At 30.4% G+C, this 18,864-nt stretch overlaps 1 protein-coding gene across 2 annotated transcripts in view; it reads right to left on the bottom strand.

Annotated features, from left to right (window-relative positions):
• The window catches only part of LOC145326426 (glutamate receptor ionotropic, NMDA 2B-like), a 295,851-nt gene that overhangs the window by 97,677 nt on the left and 179,310 nt on the right, over positions 1-18,864 (bottom strand). For both annotated transcript variants that reach the window (XM_080169776.1, XM_080169777.1), the window contains exons 17-22: positions 18,772-18,843; positions 17,942-18,046; positions 17,369-17,441; positions 14,055-14,094; positions 13,745-13,796; positions 12,446-12,526 (exon numbers count right to left, since the gene is read on the bottom strand). In XM_080169776.1, coding sequence (XP_080025902.1) covers positions 12,446-12,526; positions 13,745-13,796; positions 14,055-14,094; positions 17,369-17,441; positions 17,942-18,046; positions 18,772-18,843 — 423 coding nt within the window. The remainder of the gene's footprint in view (positions 1-12,445; positions 12,527-13,744; positions 13,797-14,054; positions 14,095-17,368; positions 17,442-17,941; positions 18,047-18,771; positions 18,844-18,864) is intronic.

Here is an 18,864-nt window from a genome sequence, read left to right as displayed (position 1 = left end):
TCGGGGGGGGGGGGGGGGAGGCGTTCCTATTAGAGCTACAGGGCTAAATTTTTTTGGGCAAGTTCCCTGTTTTATAATGAATTTCCGACCTTAATTGAAACGAAGTCAATTTTCGCTTCCTTCACCCTTTGTAACAACTTTGTTTTGAGGTACTTTTTCACTTAAAAATTTCAAATGGCTGTAATATTCTTATTTTTGAAGATAAAAGAACAATTTTTTCACAGAAAATGTTAATCTTTATGTAAATTTTATATTAGAAATGTCAAAACATAAATTTCAGCAGCCGCAGTTGTACTTGGCAGCTGGCAGCCGCAGCTGTACTTGGCAGCTGCCAGCCGCCGCAGTCGGCAGGAAAACGGCGGCGGATCTTTATGAAATTTTAATTCGTTATGTAGACAGGTAAGAAAAGCTTAAATTTAAAATTTGAAGTCTCTAAGTCAAAATTTGCGGTCACAGGAGCCTTTTAAAGATTTCTGGAGACCTGGAGGATCAGGACCTGCAGGATCATACCTGGAACCTGAAATTAACTTCAACACCTGTATTTCATATAAGGATTTACTACTAGAGGATTTATTAAGATAAAATGCTTTGTTTAAGTCAAAAAAATATTTTTGCTCTTTACCTGGATCACCCTGCCAGGTTTGCTGGCATCCTGTGCCCGCCAGGATGGAGATATTTAAAAAATTCTAACTCTCAGTTATGTATTATACTCTTTATCTTTCACACACAGAAAATGAGATAGAAAAAAACGGATAGGGGGGGCGTTTAACGCCCCCCCCCCCCCCCGACCGTTAAGGATTAAACTGTTTTACAAATTCCATTTGACCATATTTTAAAACATGTGGATTTTAAACTTTAAAAAAATGTTTTGAATGTTATAATAATCCTAATTTTTAATTAGCTAAGCTTTCCAATAGGGTGTACGTCTTTTCATAACAGAATACTGACATCTTTAATGTTGGGCTCTTTTTTATCCGGACCTTAATTGGTCTGGGTGTAACGAGGCATTTGCACTAACCATCCCCCCATCCCCCATCTGTTAGGGGAATGTTATGTTAGAATTGTCCTACTCTGTTTTATGAATAATGATATATTTTTCAATAGTAATGAGAGAAATATAAAAAAAACAAAATCTGGAAATGAAGACAAATACACTTATAATGACTTATAGAATAGATAGAAATGTTATGCTTCTTTAAAGAAGTTGTATCAACTTTTTTGCTTTTTATTTAAGATAGCTAGCCGGTTCTTTCAGTAAGTAGTAGATGTAAAATTTTTCATAGAATTCAGATATGCAATCGGTTTTTTTGTAGACCTCTTATTTTTTAAGTAATTTAAGTTTTAAAAAAAAAATAATTAAGTCGGTTTTAAGGTACTAAAACGCAACAAAATAAAAGAAGAAAATGGCCAGTATGAACAAAATTAGTAAGATCTTTAATTTGACACCTTACTTTTAAAATTCTGTTGAGTAATTATTGAAAAAATCTATTTTTTAACCTCGGTTTAATAAAAACTTTAGACCAATATATTTTCTCAAACAGACATAAAAAACATGGGTTCATATATACCTTTAGAATCAGAAAAATATTACGAATCTATTCTAAGCAAAATTGAAAAAGTTTTATAAAACTATTACAAAAAAAATAAGTTTATTTTAAGAATCATAATTTCGGCTTTAAAGGGTTAGCTTGAACTAAACCTGAACTAAACCTAAACAAAAGACAATGCAATGTAGCAGATATTTTTTAAACACAAGAAACAATAATGTATTTTTAACTGCATTGTTTTGAAGTTTATAAACAGACTGATGCATATTTGTTCATAATTTTTCATTCTTTACATGTTCTTTAATATCACTATATTTATTGTAGTATCTATTGTATATATTGTATGAACGTTCTCCTTTTTTTCTGGCAATTCTATAGGTTAATTTTATAGATTAAGCTTCCTGATTCGTCAATTTTTGCGATTTGTGATTGGCTAGTTTAGTAGTTACAATTCTTAAAATAAACTTTTTATTTTTTCTATCTTTTATTACAATTTTTTAAAACTTTTTCAATTTCGCTTAGAATGGATTCATATTATTTTTCTCATTCTAATGGTATATATGAACCCATATTTTTTATGTCTGTATGAGAAAATATATAGGTTTAATGTTTTGATTAAACCGAGGTTAAAAAAATAGATTTTTTCAACAATTACTCAACAGAATTTTAAAAGTAAGGTGTCAAATTAAAGATCTTACTATTTTTGTTCATACTGGCTATTTTCTTCTTTTATTTTGTTGCGTTTTCGTACCTTAAAACCGACTTAATTATTTTTTTAAAAAACTTAAATTACTTAAAAAATAAGAGGTCTACAAAAAAACCGATTGCATATCTGAATTCTATGAAAAATTTTACATCTACTACTTACTGAATGAACCGGCTAGCTATCTTAAATAAAAAGCAAAAAAGTTGATACAACTTCTTTCTAACTATTTCAACAGTTTCTTCTCTACAAACTCATATTTTCATCAAACTTTATTACAACAAGGATGACAACATCCATAAAAGCGAAGCACTGATGCGGTAGGACAAACTAACATTAACACTTGTAAAGTGTCTGAACTGAATAATCAGAATATAAAAGTATAAGAGTCTAAGCAAAATTGTAAGTAAATTTGTTGAAAAAATGCTTGATACAGGATAATGTTTTTAGACATACTTATATTTTTAGGACTAGATGATAGAGTTGCTACGCTTTCTAAATTGTACCTAACTACTACAGGAATCACCATGAAAAGTTTGAAATCTATAGGACAATTCTAACAGGCCTAAATTAACAAATAAAAGCTATCTGTCTTGGACAGACATACAGACAGAGCGACCCTAATTATAGAAAAGCTTTGCTTTTAATAAACAATAAAAAATTACATTAACTATTTTTATTTTGAATGTTATATACGTTTGTAAAAAAAATCGATTGGTGACATAGTATCAAAATTTGGTGTTGATTGGATATTTTAGTATTTTGGTAAGATAAAATGCTTTGTTTGAGTCACAAAATATATTTGCTCTTTACCTGGATGACCCTTCAAGGGTTGCTGGCATTTTGTGCCCGCCAGGATGGAGTTATTCAAAAAGTTTCAACTTTCAGTTATGTGTCATACCCATTACCCATACTTAAAAAGTCACGCAATTTGGGCTCTTTATCTTTCACACACACCTTGCTTTTATTTCAGCTCCTTTCAGAGCTAGAGTCCTAAAAAATTTTATGCAAGTCCACTGTTTGATAATGAATTTCAGACTATAAGTCAGTCAAAGTATTTTTTTTATTTTTAAAGGTAGAAAAGCAAATTTTGAAGAAAATGTTTATCTTAATTAAATTTAAAATTCATATAAGGATTTACTAAAAGAGGATATTTAGTATCTTTGTAAGGTAAATTCTTTGTTTAAGTTTCTGTTATATGTTATACCCATATGTAATAAGTCACTTATTTATGGTTTTCAATCTTTTACACACAGAAAAAGCGGAGGGGGGGGGGGGGTCTTCAATAACATAATAAAATTTCATAAAGATCTGCCGTAGTTTTCCTGTTGACTGCAGCAGCTGGCAGCTGCCAAGTACAGCTGTGCCCGCCAAAATTTATGTTTTGAGATTTCTAATACAAAACTTACATAAAGATAACAGGGAGTAAGGGAGGGGACAATGGACAATTAATTCAATATAAGAGTTATCAAAGAGAGGGCATGAAATCCAGTTTAATCCAATAAATTTGTAGGAAATTATAAAGGGATTGTTAATTGAATAATAGATTTCCATAGTGTCATGTAAAGTGAAATCACTACTTGTTTTTGATGAAATATATTGAGGTTTTTTGGTGTGATTTTTATATTAAAAGATTATTGGACCCAGCCAGCTGCTAGCAAGAATATGACTGCCCCTTTTTATTCTGTTTATTTCCCTTGCCCCCACCTCCCTTCTCCCTTCTCCCCATCTGCTACATTCCAAACTAACACAATGAGTGTTTATTTCCCTTGCCCCCACTTCCCTTATCCCTTCTCCCCGTCTGCAATATTCAAAACATACAGGAGTGGTTTTATGAAGAACTGTATAAAAGCAAAGTTGTTCAAAATTTTAAAAAAATAATCTTTGCTTTTCTTGTCATGATTATGCGGTAACTCCTAGTGGGTGAAAATTGAACTTTAAATTTTTAAATCTAATTATCTCAAAAACCGCTGCATTTTAGATTTTATTGAAAAGTGAAATGAAGTTACCTAACCTAGGGTAATGAAATGCACTATGTCCCAATTTAGGTTCTAACACAAAAGTCAAAGCATCTTCATTTGCACTGTGCTGCATGTTACTATTATTTTAATATTGTCCTATCAATTTTAATTTTTGCATGATGATTAATGCAACAGTCAGGTTCGATCAATCATGCATCAAGCACCAATTATCTCCGCTCCTATTTTGGTTAGAGGGCTACTCTTTAATAAACTATGTCTGTCTGTCCTTGAGTCAGTCCGTAATGAAAAGGGGGAAATGTGATTTTCTCAGCTACTAGTCAAGATAGAAGGATGATACTTTTGTCAGCATTCTTATCATTAACCCTTAACAGACTGGCCCCCTTACAGCCCTTCCCCCTATTATCACAGCTCCTATTAGATCTAGAGACATAAACAATTTTGTGCAAGGTCCTTGTTTGATAATAAATTTCCGACTTTAAGTGAGTTAAAGTCATTTATGCTTCCTGTACCATTATATTTAACAAGACTTGTTTTTAGGTCCTTTTTTACTTAAAAAGTTCAAGCAGCTGTAATATTCTTATCTTTGAGGCTAAAAGAAATTTTTTTTCGGAAAATATGTTTATCTTTATGAAAATATCATATTAGAAATCTTAAAACTAAAATTTCAGCCACTTCATTTGGCGGGAAAACGACAGCGAATTTTCATGAAATTTTTATATGTTATGTAGACATGTTAGAAAATTTTAAGTTTAAAATTTGAAGTATCTGAGTAAAAAATTGCAGTTACAGGAGCCTTTTAAAGATTTCTGGAGACCTGGAGGATCAGGACTAGCAGGATCATACCCGAAACCTGAAATTGACTAGAACACCTCTATTTCATATGAGGATGTACTAGATGATATTTTAGTATTTTGGTAACATAAATGATTTGTGTAAGTAAAAAAAAATATTTTTGCTCTTTACCTGGATGACCCTGCCAGGTTTGCTGGCATCATGTGCATGCCAGAATAGAGATATTCAAAAACTTAAAACTCTCAGTTATTTGCCATATCGATATGGCCTTAATTCATACACAAAAAATGAGATAGAAAAACACCACCCCTCCTCTCAGTTCAGTGTTAGGAAATAAGAAAATGACAGCTTCAAATGTTACAATTAAGCTCATACATGTATACATGACATACTATGATAAAATAAATTCTTCTTCTGCCTTAAAGGGCGAATATAGGTTGAATATGATATGGGCTCAAAATTTAGGTGAAATTCTATACTTTTAGAGTATCTATGCCAAATTTAAAAATTCAAAAAAATCCTTAAGTAGATATTGCAATTTTAGTGTCTACCTTGACATATGATTATTCAGTTGACCAACAAAATCGGCTTTTTTATCCTTTAGATGACTTTTTTTGACTAGTTTTCTTAAGTTTAATTGATTATTTCATTGGCATGCATCTTAAGATAATTTAAATGTTTATTTTCTTTAATTATATACTATTTTATTCAAATTTTAAATAGCATCAAAAATTTTGCTTTGTATTGCGTCATAAAGATAAATATTATGTTTTTAAATTTATTTTTTCTACTAAGATTTTAGATTGATTCATGATGAATATAATATATTTATATAATAATATATAATATATATAATATATTTAAAAGAGTTAAAGACTCTAGGGGGCTAGGTGTCGCTTTGGGTACTAGAACTCTCTCCACGCACCTTGGAACATACATACAATACTTATGATTGCGGTGTAAAGCGTCCAATCACCCATTAGAGATAAAATCAACCTTATTCGACGTTCACTCAAAGCCCCAAAAATAATGGACTTAAAAGTGTATTAAACTGTATATAAGACATTTGCAAATATATTGATACCATTAATTTGCCTCTTAAATCAAAAAAAGTATGTTTTTTTAATATTTTTCTCTTGCTACAAATCAAATTTCAAATTTGAGTCACCAAAAATCCTAAACTAATTTTTGCTCTAGAAGAATCAATTTTTGGAGTTAGAAAGTGCTTCTTATAGGTCACTGGATAGTTTTGGAATTTTGAAAAAAATATCAATTTATATTTTACACTGCTATGCATTGTTCTCGTTCTTGTTTCTAAAAAATATTTTATAATTAAAAAGAGAATTATTTAATGCTTCTATAGGTATGTTTATCATTTTTCTAGTCTAAATATAACTATAATTTCAGTATTTTTTAAACATCATTATATTCAAGTTATTGTAATTTTAAATAAAATATCAATATCAAGAACTATTGGAACAATTTTTACCTTGCAAAACAAGGTGTTATAAAGTGTAGGATCCCTCACAATACCTATCTGTCTGTCTATAATGCATTACACATGTAATGCTAATAGAGAGGATGCTATAAGAGTGCTATTATAATGTGAACTTCTCATAATTGAATGGGCTTCCTGAAACCAGAGACCATGAAGTTGGCCTAGTCACTACAAGGGGGAGTGCAGGAATATAGTAGTGAAGCTACTCTATAATTCACAATGTCCGTCCGTCTGTCCGTCTGTCCGTCCGTCTTTTTGTCCGTCCGTAATTAATGAATTGGGGGAAATGTGATTTTCTCGGCTCCTATAAAAGATAGAGAGCTGAAATTTTTTGACAACATTCCCATCAATAAGGAGCACAATTAACTATAAAACATAAATGGCGGTCGGACTGCTTTCATTGGTTTAGGGTATTTTTTATATTTTCCAAATTTTCCCCATATCTTTGATGTTTATGGTCCGATTTTCAAAATTTTTTCAGTTAAAGATATCAAAATTAAATTTCCCGTCATTTGAAGAAAACAACAATGACGGTCATACTGCCTTTTTGCAGGTTTTTGGCTATTTTTATATTTTTCACATTTTTCCCCATATCTTTGGTGTTTATGGTCCGATTTTCGAAATTTTTTCAGTTAAAGATATCAAAATTAAATTTCCTGTCGTTTGAAGAAAACAACAATGACAGTCAGACTGCCTTTTTGCAGGTTTTTGGCTATTTTTATATTTTTCACATTTTTCCCCATATCTTTGGTGTTTATGGTCCAATTTTCATAAATTTTTCAGTTAAAGATATTAAAACTAAATTTCTGGCGTTTTAAGAAAAGAAACAATGGAGGCCAAACTGCCTTTTAGCAGGTTTTTGGCTATTTTTATATGTTGATATATTTCCCCATATCTTTGGCATTTTTGGTACAATTTTAAAACTTTTTTGCATTAACAGTTTCAAACTATTTTTCCCATTGTTTTGTGCAACTAGTATGTAATTTACTTTAACCATCTTCATCATACAAAATAAAACAAGGTTTCATGTTTATTTTCTCCAATAAATCTATTATTGATTTTAATAAATACACTTTAAATCTACTTCTACGTATTCCCATCCACAATTTTTGTGCTTTGCTACTTATGGATGTTGTCATCCTTGTTTTTAATAGAAGTAGAAAATCCTGAAAACTTAAAAATCTAGGAATCAAACTAGCACCCCAACCAATAATCGGTTCCATGCCAAATGTAGGAGCGAAAAACATTGGAGGGACAAATGCATGAGTCCCAAACGTCAGAGGTGAACAAACGCAGGAGTGGGACAAACATTGGAGTGGACAAATGCGGGAGTCCCAAACATCGGAATGGACAAACGTAGGAATGGGACAAACGTCAGAGTGGACAAACATTGAGGTGGACAAACGTCGGAGTAAAAAACATTGGAGTGGACATTGCTTAAATAAAACCTAGGAGTGACTGCTATTTTAATAATATTACAATTTTGAAATTTTTTATACCTCTGTCTACAAAATAATGACTATGGCTGCAGCGCTGGGCTGGGTTTATACCCCCCATAATATATTATAGGGGGTGATTAAATTATAGTTATATTTAGACTAGAAAAATGATAAACATACCTATAGAAGCATTAAATAATTCTCTTTTTAATTATAAAATATTTTTTAGAAACAAGAACGAGAACAATGCATAGCAGTGTAAAATATAAATTGATATTTTTTTCAAAATTCCAAAACTATCCAGTGACCTATAAGAAGCTTCCATAAAACAGAGAACTCAATAGGTACTGTAATTGTCGAAATCTTAAGCTGAAGACAAGAAAGCTTACTACTTTATATAATAGGATAATGAAATGCAGCTGTTTTAAGGGTTGCCAGCTTAATAATACAGACCGATTCAATAATTGTGTTAATATGTTATGATGTCTAACTTTAAAATGGTGTAATTATAGTTATATTTAGCCTAGAAAAATGATAAACATACCTATAGAAGCGTTAAATAATTCTCTTTTTAATAATATAAATATTTTTTAGAAACAAGAACAAGAACAATGCATAGCAGCGTAAAATATAAATTGATATTTTTTTTCCAAAATTCAATTCCCTCTGGTGATGTTATAAATAAAATACCAAAAGTCAAATTTAGGTGGATGTTATATGAATATATAAAGCTTCTTTACAGCCAAAAAAATTGGGAAAAAAAATATCATTTATGGAGCAACAACTAAAGTGGGTTTATCACAAAACCTCGATTTTTTAGTCAGCTGTTCTATAAACAACCAAGTTATTTCCTATATATTATAAAGCCAGGCGATTAAAATGAGGTATTAAGCACTTTCTAACTCCAAAAATTGATTCTTCTAGAGCAAAAATTAGTTTAGGATTTTTGGTGACTCAAATTTGAAATTTGATTTGTAGCAAGAGAAAAATATTAAAAAACATACTTTTTTTGATTTAAGAGGCAAATTAATGGTATCAATATATTCGCAAATGTCTTACATACGTTTAATACTCTTTTAAGTCCATTATTTTTGGGGCTTTGAGTGAACATCGAATAAGGTTGATTTTATCTCATTAGACAACCAACTCTGTGAGATGCACGACCTTTGTCTGAGAAGTCCCAACTGTGCATGGTAGTGAGTTGCGCCTGTTTTGGGCCAAGGCATTCCCCCCACTAACTATTTACGTCAATTTAGGTCAATGTCTTTAAGTTATTTATAATCTATATAATTGCAAGCTTGAAATAAGCTCATATCATATCAAACCTATATTAGCCATTTAAAAGATAAGATAATTTAAGCCATAATAAATCTAACTAATAATAAAGTTGGAAACAAAAGTTGTTAAATAAATAAATCTATAGTATATAACCAGACAACTATTTGGATCAACCTGTTAAGGTCCTTATTCGTCTGCTAGCAAATTGCTTTTTGCTCTTTTATAGCATCATGGCTGTGCTAATATTCCTAACACTATTGGTTGATTTTCAATTTTCAAGACTCAATTGGAAGTCAGCAAAGGGTCCTTGTGAAGGGGACTTATAGTTATTTAACCCCCTAGCTCTAATAGTAGAATATAACAGAATAACGCGCCCCCCCCCCTCCCACCTCCTCACTCTTAACTGATAAAAAGAAAGGGTTTAAAGCTACCTACAACTGCCATTGTTTTTTTAAAAATAATGATGTGAATGGTGACAAGAAGTTTCAGTTGTCTATCTCCAACAGTAGCTGAGAAAATCCCGTTTTCCCTGTTCTATTTCTAACAAAGGAAGGCACAGATTATTTTAAACATAGATTAGCTTTGCTACTAAAAATTAATTTTCATCCTAGACGAACCGGAATTTTTAGTTTCCTTCAAAGTTGTTTGCGATGCCATCTCTAATTTTAAAATCAAATCTATGTTTTTGTTATACAAAATTAAATTCTTTAATATTTTTTATTGAATTTTAATATGAAATGTAAATCTAAATAGAAATCATTTATTTTTATCAAGGCGTTGCAAAATTTTAAGTTCGCCAGAGATATGCCAGAGCCTGACCCACCATATTACACTTTACCAACGATACTATCGTCTGCTAATAATGTTCCTTTTAAGATTTGACGAAAAATCGGGTCAGATGCGTAATCTAGATATATTATGTCTATTTGTTAAACAATAATTTGTTACATTTAGTTCACACAGAGAGGTTATGTTAACTTTTTTGTTTGACTGAATCACAGTCCCTTGTCCTTGTGTGCAACAAAATCCAATATATTTTAAAAATAGTGACAGGTTAATTTGTTCATGCAATAACAAAAAAGCAACAAAACGCACAATGCATGCTAAGATTTTTTATGTTTTAATTTATTGATTGACAATTAGACAAGTAATTTAATTTCCACATTTGTATGTGTGTGTTCTTCATTTGTACACTATAAATATATTTGTTTACGTGTGTAAGCAAGATTGAAAACTCTTTACTGAAAACTGAAGCTTAAGATCTGAATCAATATAATTATACCTACGGGTCATGTTGTGGTTTCAAGCTATTTTCTTTTTACTGTTTTTAATTTTTTGAAAAAACGTAAACAATTTCTCTCATGGAACTTTTGGGAAAAAGCTACTAGAGGCTAGGTGCGAAGCCGGCATTAATAATTATAAAGTATCACTAATCATCTACAATACTTATTAGCTTCGGTACCTTGGAAGTAATCTTTATTATTTCACATGTCTTAAAGTTGAGAAAAAGTTGTTTAAATTTATATTTCAAGAAAAAGGAGTTATTTAAGATCAAAGCGAGTGAAAGCGAGAAGGGTTTAAAATAACTGGTAGAATCTTTTAAACCAATCGGAGGACTACAACTCCCCACCCTCATCTTAATTGTCACAGATGGGTAATTATCTTAGACCGTAGAAGGTTGAAACCATTTTTATTAAAGCATGAAAAATAATCTATAATTACGGTTTAGTCTTTCTAAAAATTTTCCCCTCTCTTCATATTGATATCATCTTGGCCAATTTGATTTTTGTAATCCACCATTTCATTTGGGCCTCTCTAGGTAATGATATCATTTGAATGATATGATTTTTCTAATGCATCATTTAACGTTAAAGAGAAACAAAACTAAAAAGGGGGTTTTCTTTTTTATAACATCCACATAATAGAATCTTCCATACCCTTTTTAAATTAGGTGTTACTTGTTGCTTAAACTATAGCTTCTGCTCTAATTTTGCTTTAATATATTAATAGTGAATTTATGTCAGTTTGACTAAAAATGAGCCTTTGATGAAAATTTGGCGAATTTCTTCACAATATTCAGGTATAGTCATTTTTTTCCATAAATTTAATTGTTCTTATTTGTTTTCAATCAGGAAGGAAGCTGTATAGTAAATATTATCGTTCAACTCATTTAATGTAAAATTGCAGAACGACCAAATATTATTTCCTAATGACAGACAAAGACAGACAAACAAATATCCTACAACATTTAGCTGAGAAAATTTTAATTCCTACGAAAATAGGCCAAGATATCCCAATCAGAAAAAAACATGAAAAATAAAAGACTTTTAACATAAAACTAAAAAGTTTAGGCCCCAATCACGACCAACTAGTTTAAATAGAAACATGTAAGCGCTAAATTCACATGCGAATAGCGGAAGTGAAAGGATACTTTCAGTGAAAACTTTTTTGTTGATGCAATTTTAGTTGTATTTGAATTGAAACCTGCGTCATATTTGGTGTACATTCACTTTCCTTTTATCACAACCTAGTATTTACTATTTACAAAAAAAGACAAAATGGTATTAATAATGATTTTTATGATGGGAGTGAAGCAAAAGGAAACGAGACAATGTTGCTTTAGTAGTAATTTGCGGTTAGAATGATTTGAAAATGTAATACACAAGAGGAAGTGAAAGGTAAGGGAAAATTACAAGGACAATATTGTAATATAGCGTGGTATAACTCATTAGTTTTGCTGATTATTTATTGCCTGATTTTGTAAATGCATCAAACTTCCTGGAGGGATAGAAAGTTAACAGTGAAATTTGTAAGGATTGAATAAAAAAGCGTGGTTAAGTAATGCACAGAAAAAAAGAGGTTTTGTTGAGCAGACTCTAACAAAAATAACCGTAAGTGTCATATGACTATTATCAAAGTCACAAAAGAACATTATAATATAGAATCACCAGCACCCAGTTCGTTTTTTTTCTGCTCTGATGGACAAGTATGTCACACTGAAGGTTGATTTGAATAGTATATAAAAATGACAACAATCAATCTTTGATGAAGGATAAAAGATCATGTATGATAGAAATAAGTGTAAATGGAATTTTAAGTTCCAAATCAAACTTAATAGCATGCACAGAATAGTTAGTTGCTAGAAAAAATTTGGTTGAGTTTTATCTGATCCAAAACACTCCTCTTTTGTTCGGTTTTGCACTTACCTCTTCCCATTTCATCTCTTGGTCTAGCGTAGGTCGAAGATTAACAATTTTCAGAGTAACTTTTCTCTTGGTTCCATCCTGATTTAAGTAATTTTATACAGCTTATACTAACAACGAAATTAATTCGAAAACAAATTACGAAACCTATAAGTGTTTTTTTCCGTTGTCGTTGGGGGGCAACAAATAGTAAAATGTACGACCTTTCAATCTGCCCCCCAAAATATAATTTCATATTTATTTTGCTAGTTGGTTATACCTTATTCCTGAATTTTATAGCAGGTAAATATTTAATGAAATGAACTTAATTATAGGGTAGCTGTGCTACTTAAACAAGTATGATTACGTTTAATAGTAGTGGAAATTTGAAATTTTAAAGATTTAGGAAAGAGGATTAAGAAGACAGAAAATCTGTTGAGAACACGCAGAGGGCCCGATCTCTTAGGGTAAAGGGAATACGAGAAAACGAAAAAGAAAACATTAGAACATACTATGAATATAAACATTTTTTATATTAACATAGAAATAGGGAGGAAATAAAAGAAAGAGAAAGTAGCACATTGCCGTGAAAGGACAAGAAACAATTATTCACCACAACTATATTTACTCGCGATACCCCGTTTAGCATACAATAAAAGAGAGGATTAAAGCTTTGGTCGCGTCCTTGTAAGGGTATCGCTCGTATTCTCTCTTTGTTTAATGTTCATATGTTGAAAAATTAGTAATACAAATTTGACAACTCCAAAAAATATAGATGTACCTTTATGTGAAACGTTTTTTTTTGTGAAATATACCTTTATGTGAAATGTACCTTTATGTGAAATGTACCTTTATGTGAAATGTACCTTTATCTGAAATGTACCTTTATGTGAAATGTACTTTTATGCCAAGTGTACCTGTATGTCAAACGTACCTTTATGTCAAACGTTTTTATGTGAAGTGTACCTTTATGGCAAATGTTTTTATGTCAAATGTACTTTTATGTAAAGTGATTTTATGTCAAATGTTTTATGTGAAATGAATTTATGTCAAATGATATTACGTCAAATATTACTGATCCGATAAAAGAACAGACGGACACAAACATTTAGTTTTGTTGTGTTTTTGACCCTTCACTAAACGAGAGATTTTTCATCTAGAGAAAACTTTATTTGTGTACTTGAAGTCAGTTAAAATAATTCCTTTTAAATAACGTTGGGTTATTATTTGTCAATAATGCTAATAAAAAATGAAAACATATTTTTACATACATACATGAGGGAATAATTGTTTTTGACTAATAATTTTGTTGTTACTATCCTGCTTGAAAATTGGTTCTGTGCCTTCTTTTGGTATCGTTGCATTCAGTAAATGTCTAAATAAACAAAATTAATTTTTTTATACACTATAAAAATAAGGCTACATGTATAGATCTAGACCAACTAGAAACAATTTAGGATTTCTACTAACATGCCACTATTTTGTACGATTTAAAAAGCATACAAAGATACTACTATTTTTTTGAATTTATGGCAGAATCATGTAAAATTGTGTAATCTTTAAAAGAAGAAAGACCGATTGACTTTGCATGCAACTTGTAGAATAACAGCACTACTAAAAATTAAATACATACCTATAAAAACTTGTACCCAGTTCCCAATTAGTGATATTTCCTACAAATAATTATGAAATATTATTGAAAATTGTTAATTAACATTATTTTTTGTTATTATAGATTAATCACTAGTTTGTGTGGGAAAACAAAAATGCAAGTCTGTCCGTCTTTATTATTCTATCTTCATAATGAACAACCTCTCTCACTGTTAACTAACTGACCGAGAATGTTATTATACATAACAACATTATATGATCTGAGTTTGGTCTAAGAGAGAATTATTCTAAAAATAAAACAGTTACGTCTAATAATACTCAAATAATATTCTGTTGGTTGATATTAATATTGCCTTCTAAAATGACCTCAAAATTAAAAAAAATGTTTGAAACTGTCTTCGACAGATGTTCATAGTGTCAAAGATCAGTCAGGCTTGATTATACATTGTTAGAAGCATTCTTTTAGCTCTACTGTAGCCAAAGGTAGAGTACTAGAGTAAAATATATTGGCTTATTAGCTTACTTTGAGAGATGGACTGGACATATACAGGGAGTAAGGGAGGGGAAAATGGATCGAATATTCAAAGTTTATGAGTCTCAGACTTTAGGTACTGGCTTAAAGGGAATGTGCAAGAATTCAGCAGTTTCTACTGACTTTGGGTACTTGCGCATTAACTAGCTAAGTTAGTTTTAAATATGCAGACAAAAAATTAATTTGTCCTTAGATGACTGGTTTTAACAAATATCTTTACCAAGGAAATGTTATTTCATGTATAGAAACTCTACTGTGATATTCATGTATTAAACAATCTAAGAACCCCTTGAATTTAGGTAGCAGTTAAAAATATGAGAAGGGTTGACGAAGTTCTAAGGGTGATTTTTCTGGTGATTAATTACAAAATGTTTACTACATTGTGATGTACTGGTAATTTAATTTTCAAGTAAATGATTTTTTTTCTTAGAACTAATTTTGTTCTCAATTATATTACCATGATCCCTTTACAATTTTGGTAAATTTTTTTGGATAAATCTGGTTTTCATTGTTTTTCAGTGAAAACTTTTAAATTGAATTAATTTCCCATTGTCCCCTCCCTTACTCCCTGGGACATATATGAAAATTGAAAAAGACTGACCATTATAGCTTAACCATACTAGAGTTAAAATATGGGATTGAAAAGATTTTCTAAATAACTGTTAGATTTTTTAAATTGATATAAAAAATAGTAGACAATATATTGGCCTATTAGCTTAATCAGAGAGATGGACTGGACATATATGAAAATTGTAAAAGACTGACCATTATAGCTTAACCCTACTAGTGTTAAAAATATGGGATTGAAAAGATTTTCTAAATAACTGTTAGATTTTTAAAATTGATATAAAAAATAGTAGACAATTTTTAAAAAGTTCTCGGTAAAAACTAAAGTAAATAAGAAGCTTTAAAGAACAATAGCACAATAGCACTTGGCACATTATTTACGAAAAAAACATTTTTCTGCATGAGGTCTCAGATTTTGATAAAAACTTCCAGTCCCCTTCATTTAAAAAATGGTGGTTTTTGCCCTTTTTGGGTGGAAGGAGTCGTTTTAGGGCCAGAGACTATTTCTTCATTTTTGTACAACTTTTCAAGGCACATAATTTGTTATTTATACATCAACCGCCTCCGGCGAACCGTTTTGCCGTTATTCACCGCCAAAGGCGGAATTTTGGCCTTTTTTTTACCATTCTCGAGGTTTTAACGGGCATTTTTGGTAAGAAGGCGTTGATTTATCAAGATCACTCTGAAATACTTTTATTTAGGCTATTTTATTTACTAAATTTAATGTGAAGTAAAAATTTTTGTATATGCAACCTATTTTTGTCAAAAGGAATTTTAAATGGACGTGATTTATGTTTTTTTTATTACTAATGTTATATCAATGATTAATATTATATTCACTTCATTCACTTGTTTTAACAATTGAAATCCATCTTAACGAAAAACGGTTAGATGCACATGAAATCTAGTAAATAAAATATCCCAAATAAAAGTATTTCAGAGTGATCTTGATAAATCAACGCCTTCTTACCAAAAATGCCCGTTAAAACCTCGAGAATGGTAAAAAAGGTCAAAATTCCGCCTTTGGCGGTGAATAACGGCAAAACGGTTCGCCGGAGGCGGTTGATGTATAAATAACAAATTATGTGCCTTGAAAAGTTGTACAAAAATGAAGAAATAGTCTCTGGCCCTAAAACGACTCCTTCCACCCAAAAAGGGGCAAAAACCACCATTTTTTAAAAACATGCACAAGGTGTCCCAAAAGTGTGTAAATTTTGTAAAGTAGGCAAATATTATTGTTATTAGTCAAAATCTGTATCTATATGACAGTTTTAGGTAACTTAAAAAAAGAAAAAAAAATGAAAAAAAAAAAAAAATTCTCATTTTTTTGAAAATACAGGGTGTCCAAAAAATATAAAAATTGTAATCTGGTCAGAAAACACTATGGCCTAACACACTTAGATACTTTGTATGCTAATTTAAAAAAATTAATCAATTTGGACCAAATTTTAGCTCTACAGACGCAAAAATCACTTTTACAGGGTGATTAAAAAATTTCTCAGGTGTCCAAATTTGGAGTTACCACGCCAAATTTACTTCATGTGTGTTGTAAAATGGATAATATTTACTCTCAAGGCAAGAAATGGACAAACTTCGTTTCCTCACAGTGTCAAAAGTTTAAAAAACCTGTTTTGACATTTTTCTTGGGACACCCTGTAATTCATGATTTTTGTGATTTTAAAGACAAATTCTATATTGTACCCATCTGGGGGATTAATTTGATATATAAAACATGTATGTAAGTTGAAAATGAATGTAAAAATTTTAAACTTGAAAATCATGAAAAAATGCCTTTTTTTCATTGTGAAAACACCACAGTGAGAAAATGCGCGAAAAATCGGACTTTAAATGGATTAAAAAGGTTAAAAATCACCCAGCCCTTAGTTTTATGACCAAATGAAGGGGACTAGAAGTTTTTATCAAAATCTGAGACCTCATGCAGAAAAATGTTTTTTTCGTAAATAATGTGCCACTTGACTTAGTTTTTATTTGGTAATAACCTCATCGAATTTGTGCAAACATTTAAAAAAAATATATTTTGTATAACGTTTAGTCAAAATTAAGAACAATATCTTACTTTTTGCAATTGAAAAGGAATGTTTAAAGCAACGCTTAATTAATAACAGTTTGACTTAATAAGAGCATTTGACTAAAAGGTTCCAATCTATACTTAATTTATAATAAACTAATTGATATTATTGGGTATGTAAAGACACACTTTAGATGTAAGTTGCTACCTTCACAATCTAAGTCATATTTGAGTTTTCCTTGTTTTGACTTGATAAAACTTGCTGCTCCAAATGCAAATACCTAAAATAATACAAGGTAATATTAAAAACTTGAACGACTTAGGTACTCAATAACAATATTTAAGAATATTAAAGCTTATATTTCTATTTTTTTTTGTCTATAGCCTGTTTCGAATAGTCATTATGTTAGATGCTGTGAGAATTGGTGCAAAAAATATGACGTAACAAAAAAAATTAGCCAATGAGAGGCCGTTATTGACCAATAAAGCAATAGTAGTGGCCGCCATTGGTCAATAACGGCCTCTCATTGGCTAATTTTTTTTTGTTACGTCATATTTTTTGCACCAATTCTCACAGCATCATTATGTTAAAAATGTTAGGAAAGGAACGATTTGTAAAATTATGTTTATTTTTGCATTGAAAATAAAGACTACTTGTATACTTTGTTATGAAGAATCTTTGATAAACTACCCAATAACAAAAAAATAAATTGTAAAATGTTTTTACTGCTTTAAATAATTTAGCTATTTGTATGATATTAACAATTTACTTGATTTTTACCTCAATAGCCAGGGGTATTATATCCTTCATGATTTCATCAATGTCAACAACAAAATGAATTCCTAACATTCCGATAGGAAATTTGTTCCAAAGAGTCAGCTTTTCCTAAAATTTTATTAAAATATTATTTGTCAGCATTTACTAAGTAATAATAAAACAAGGATGACAACATCCATAAAAGCGAAACTCTAAAACAGTAGAACAAACGAACATTGACATTTGAAGAGTGTTAGAACTGAATAAGCAGAATACAAATAAATGAATAAGTCAAAACAAATTTTAAAATAAATTTGTTACATTATTGCGTAATTCAAGGTAACTGTTTGAGGACATACTTACATTTTTAGGACTTGATGATAAAGATGCTTTGCTTATAACATTGTACTTTGTTGTTATATTCGACAAATCAGATCAGTATGATAATTATATCACATAAAAATTTGTTGTTAAAAAGTTAAAAATCCACATGTTTGAAATGGACGTACGAACTTTCGTGTGACGATTATAGAGTTGAAGCGTTTCCCATATCGTACCTAACAGTTATTGGAATCATCATGCAAAGTTTGAAATTGAAATGAGATTGAGATAAAAGATATTCGCTATCGTTTGGAAGGTTAAATTATAACAATGCTAAATGTGTCCTGCGACAAAAAAGAGAAAAAATCTAATTAAAAGTATGTTTCTTCGTACCAATAATTTTTTAGTACAACTTTTTAACAATTTTCATTTTTATGATTTGCTTTTCAAATATTTATCTATGTAAGAGTTATACTGAAAATATTACTACCGAAAAACAAGTGAATGAAATTTTTTTGTTTTTGTTACTAAACCTGATGATTCCAGACGACACTCTGAGTCACGATCCACAGATAATTATGTCCAGTAAGACCAGCAGCTGCACCCTAATAAATATAGCAAAAATA

The sequence above is a fragment of the Acartia tonsa genome, chromosome 8 (genome assembly GCF_053477335.1).
Source record: "Acartia tonsa isolate MP-2025a chromosome 8, ASM5347733v1, whole genome shotgun sequence".
Classification (NCBI taxonomy): domain Eukaryota; kingdom Metazoa; phylum Arthropoda; class Copepoda; order Calanoida; family Acartiidae; genus Acartia; species Acartia tonsa.
This window is presented reverse-complemented; position numbering and strand designations above follow the sequence as displayed.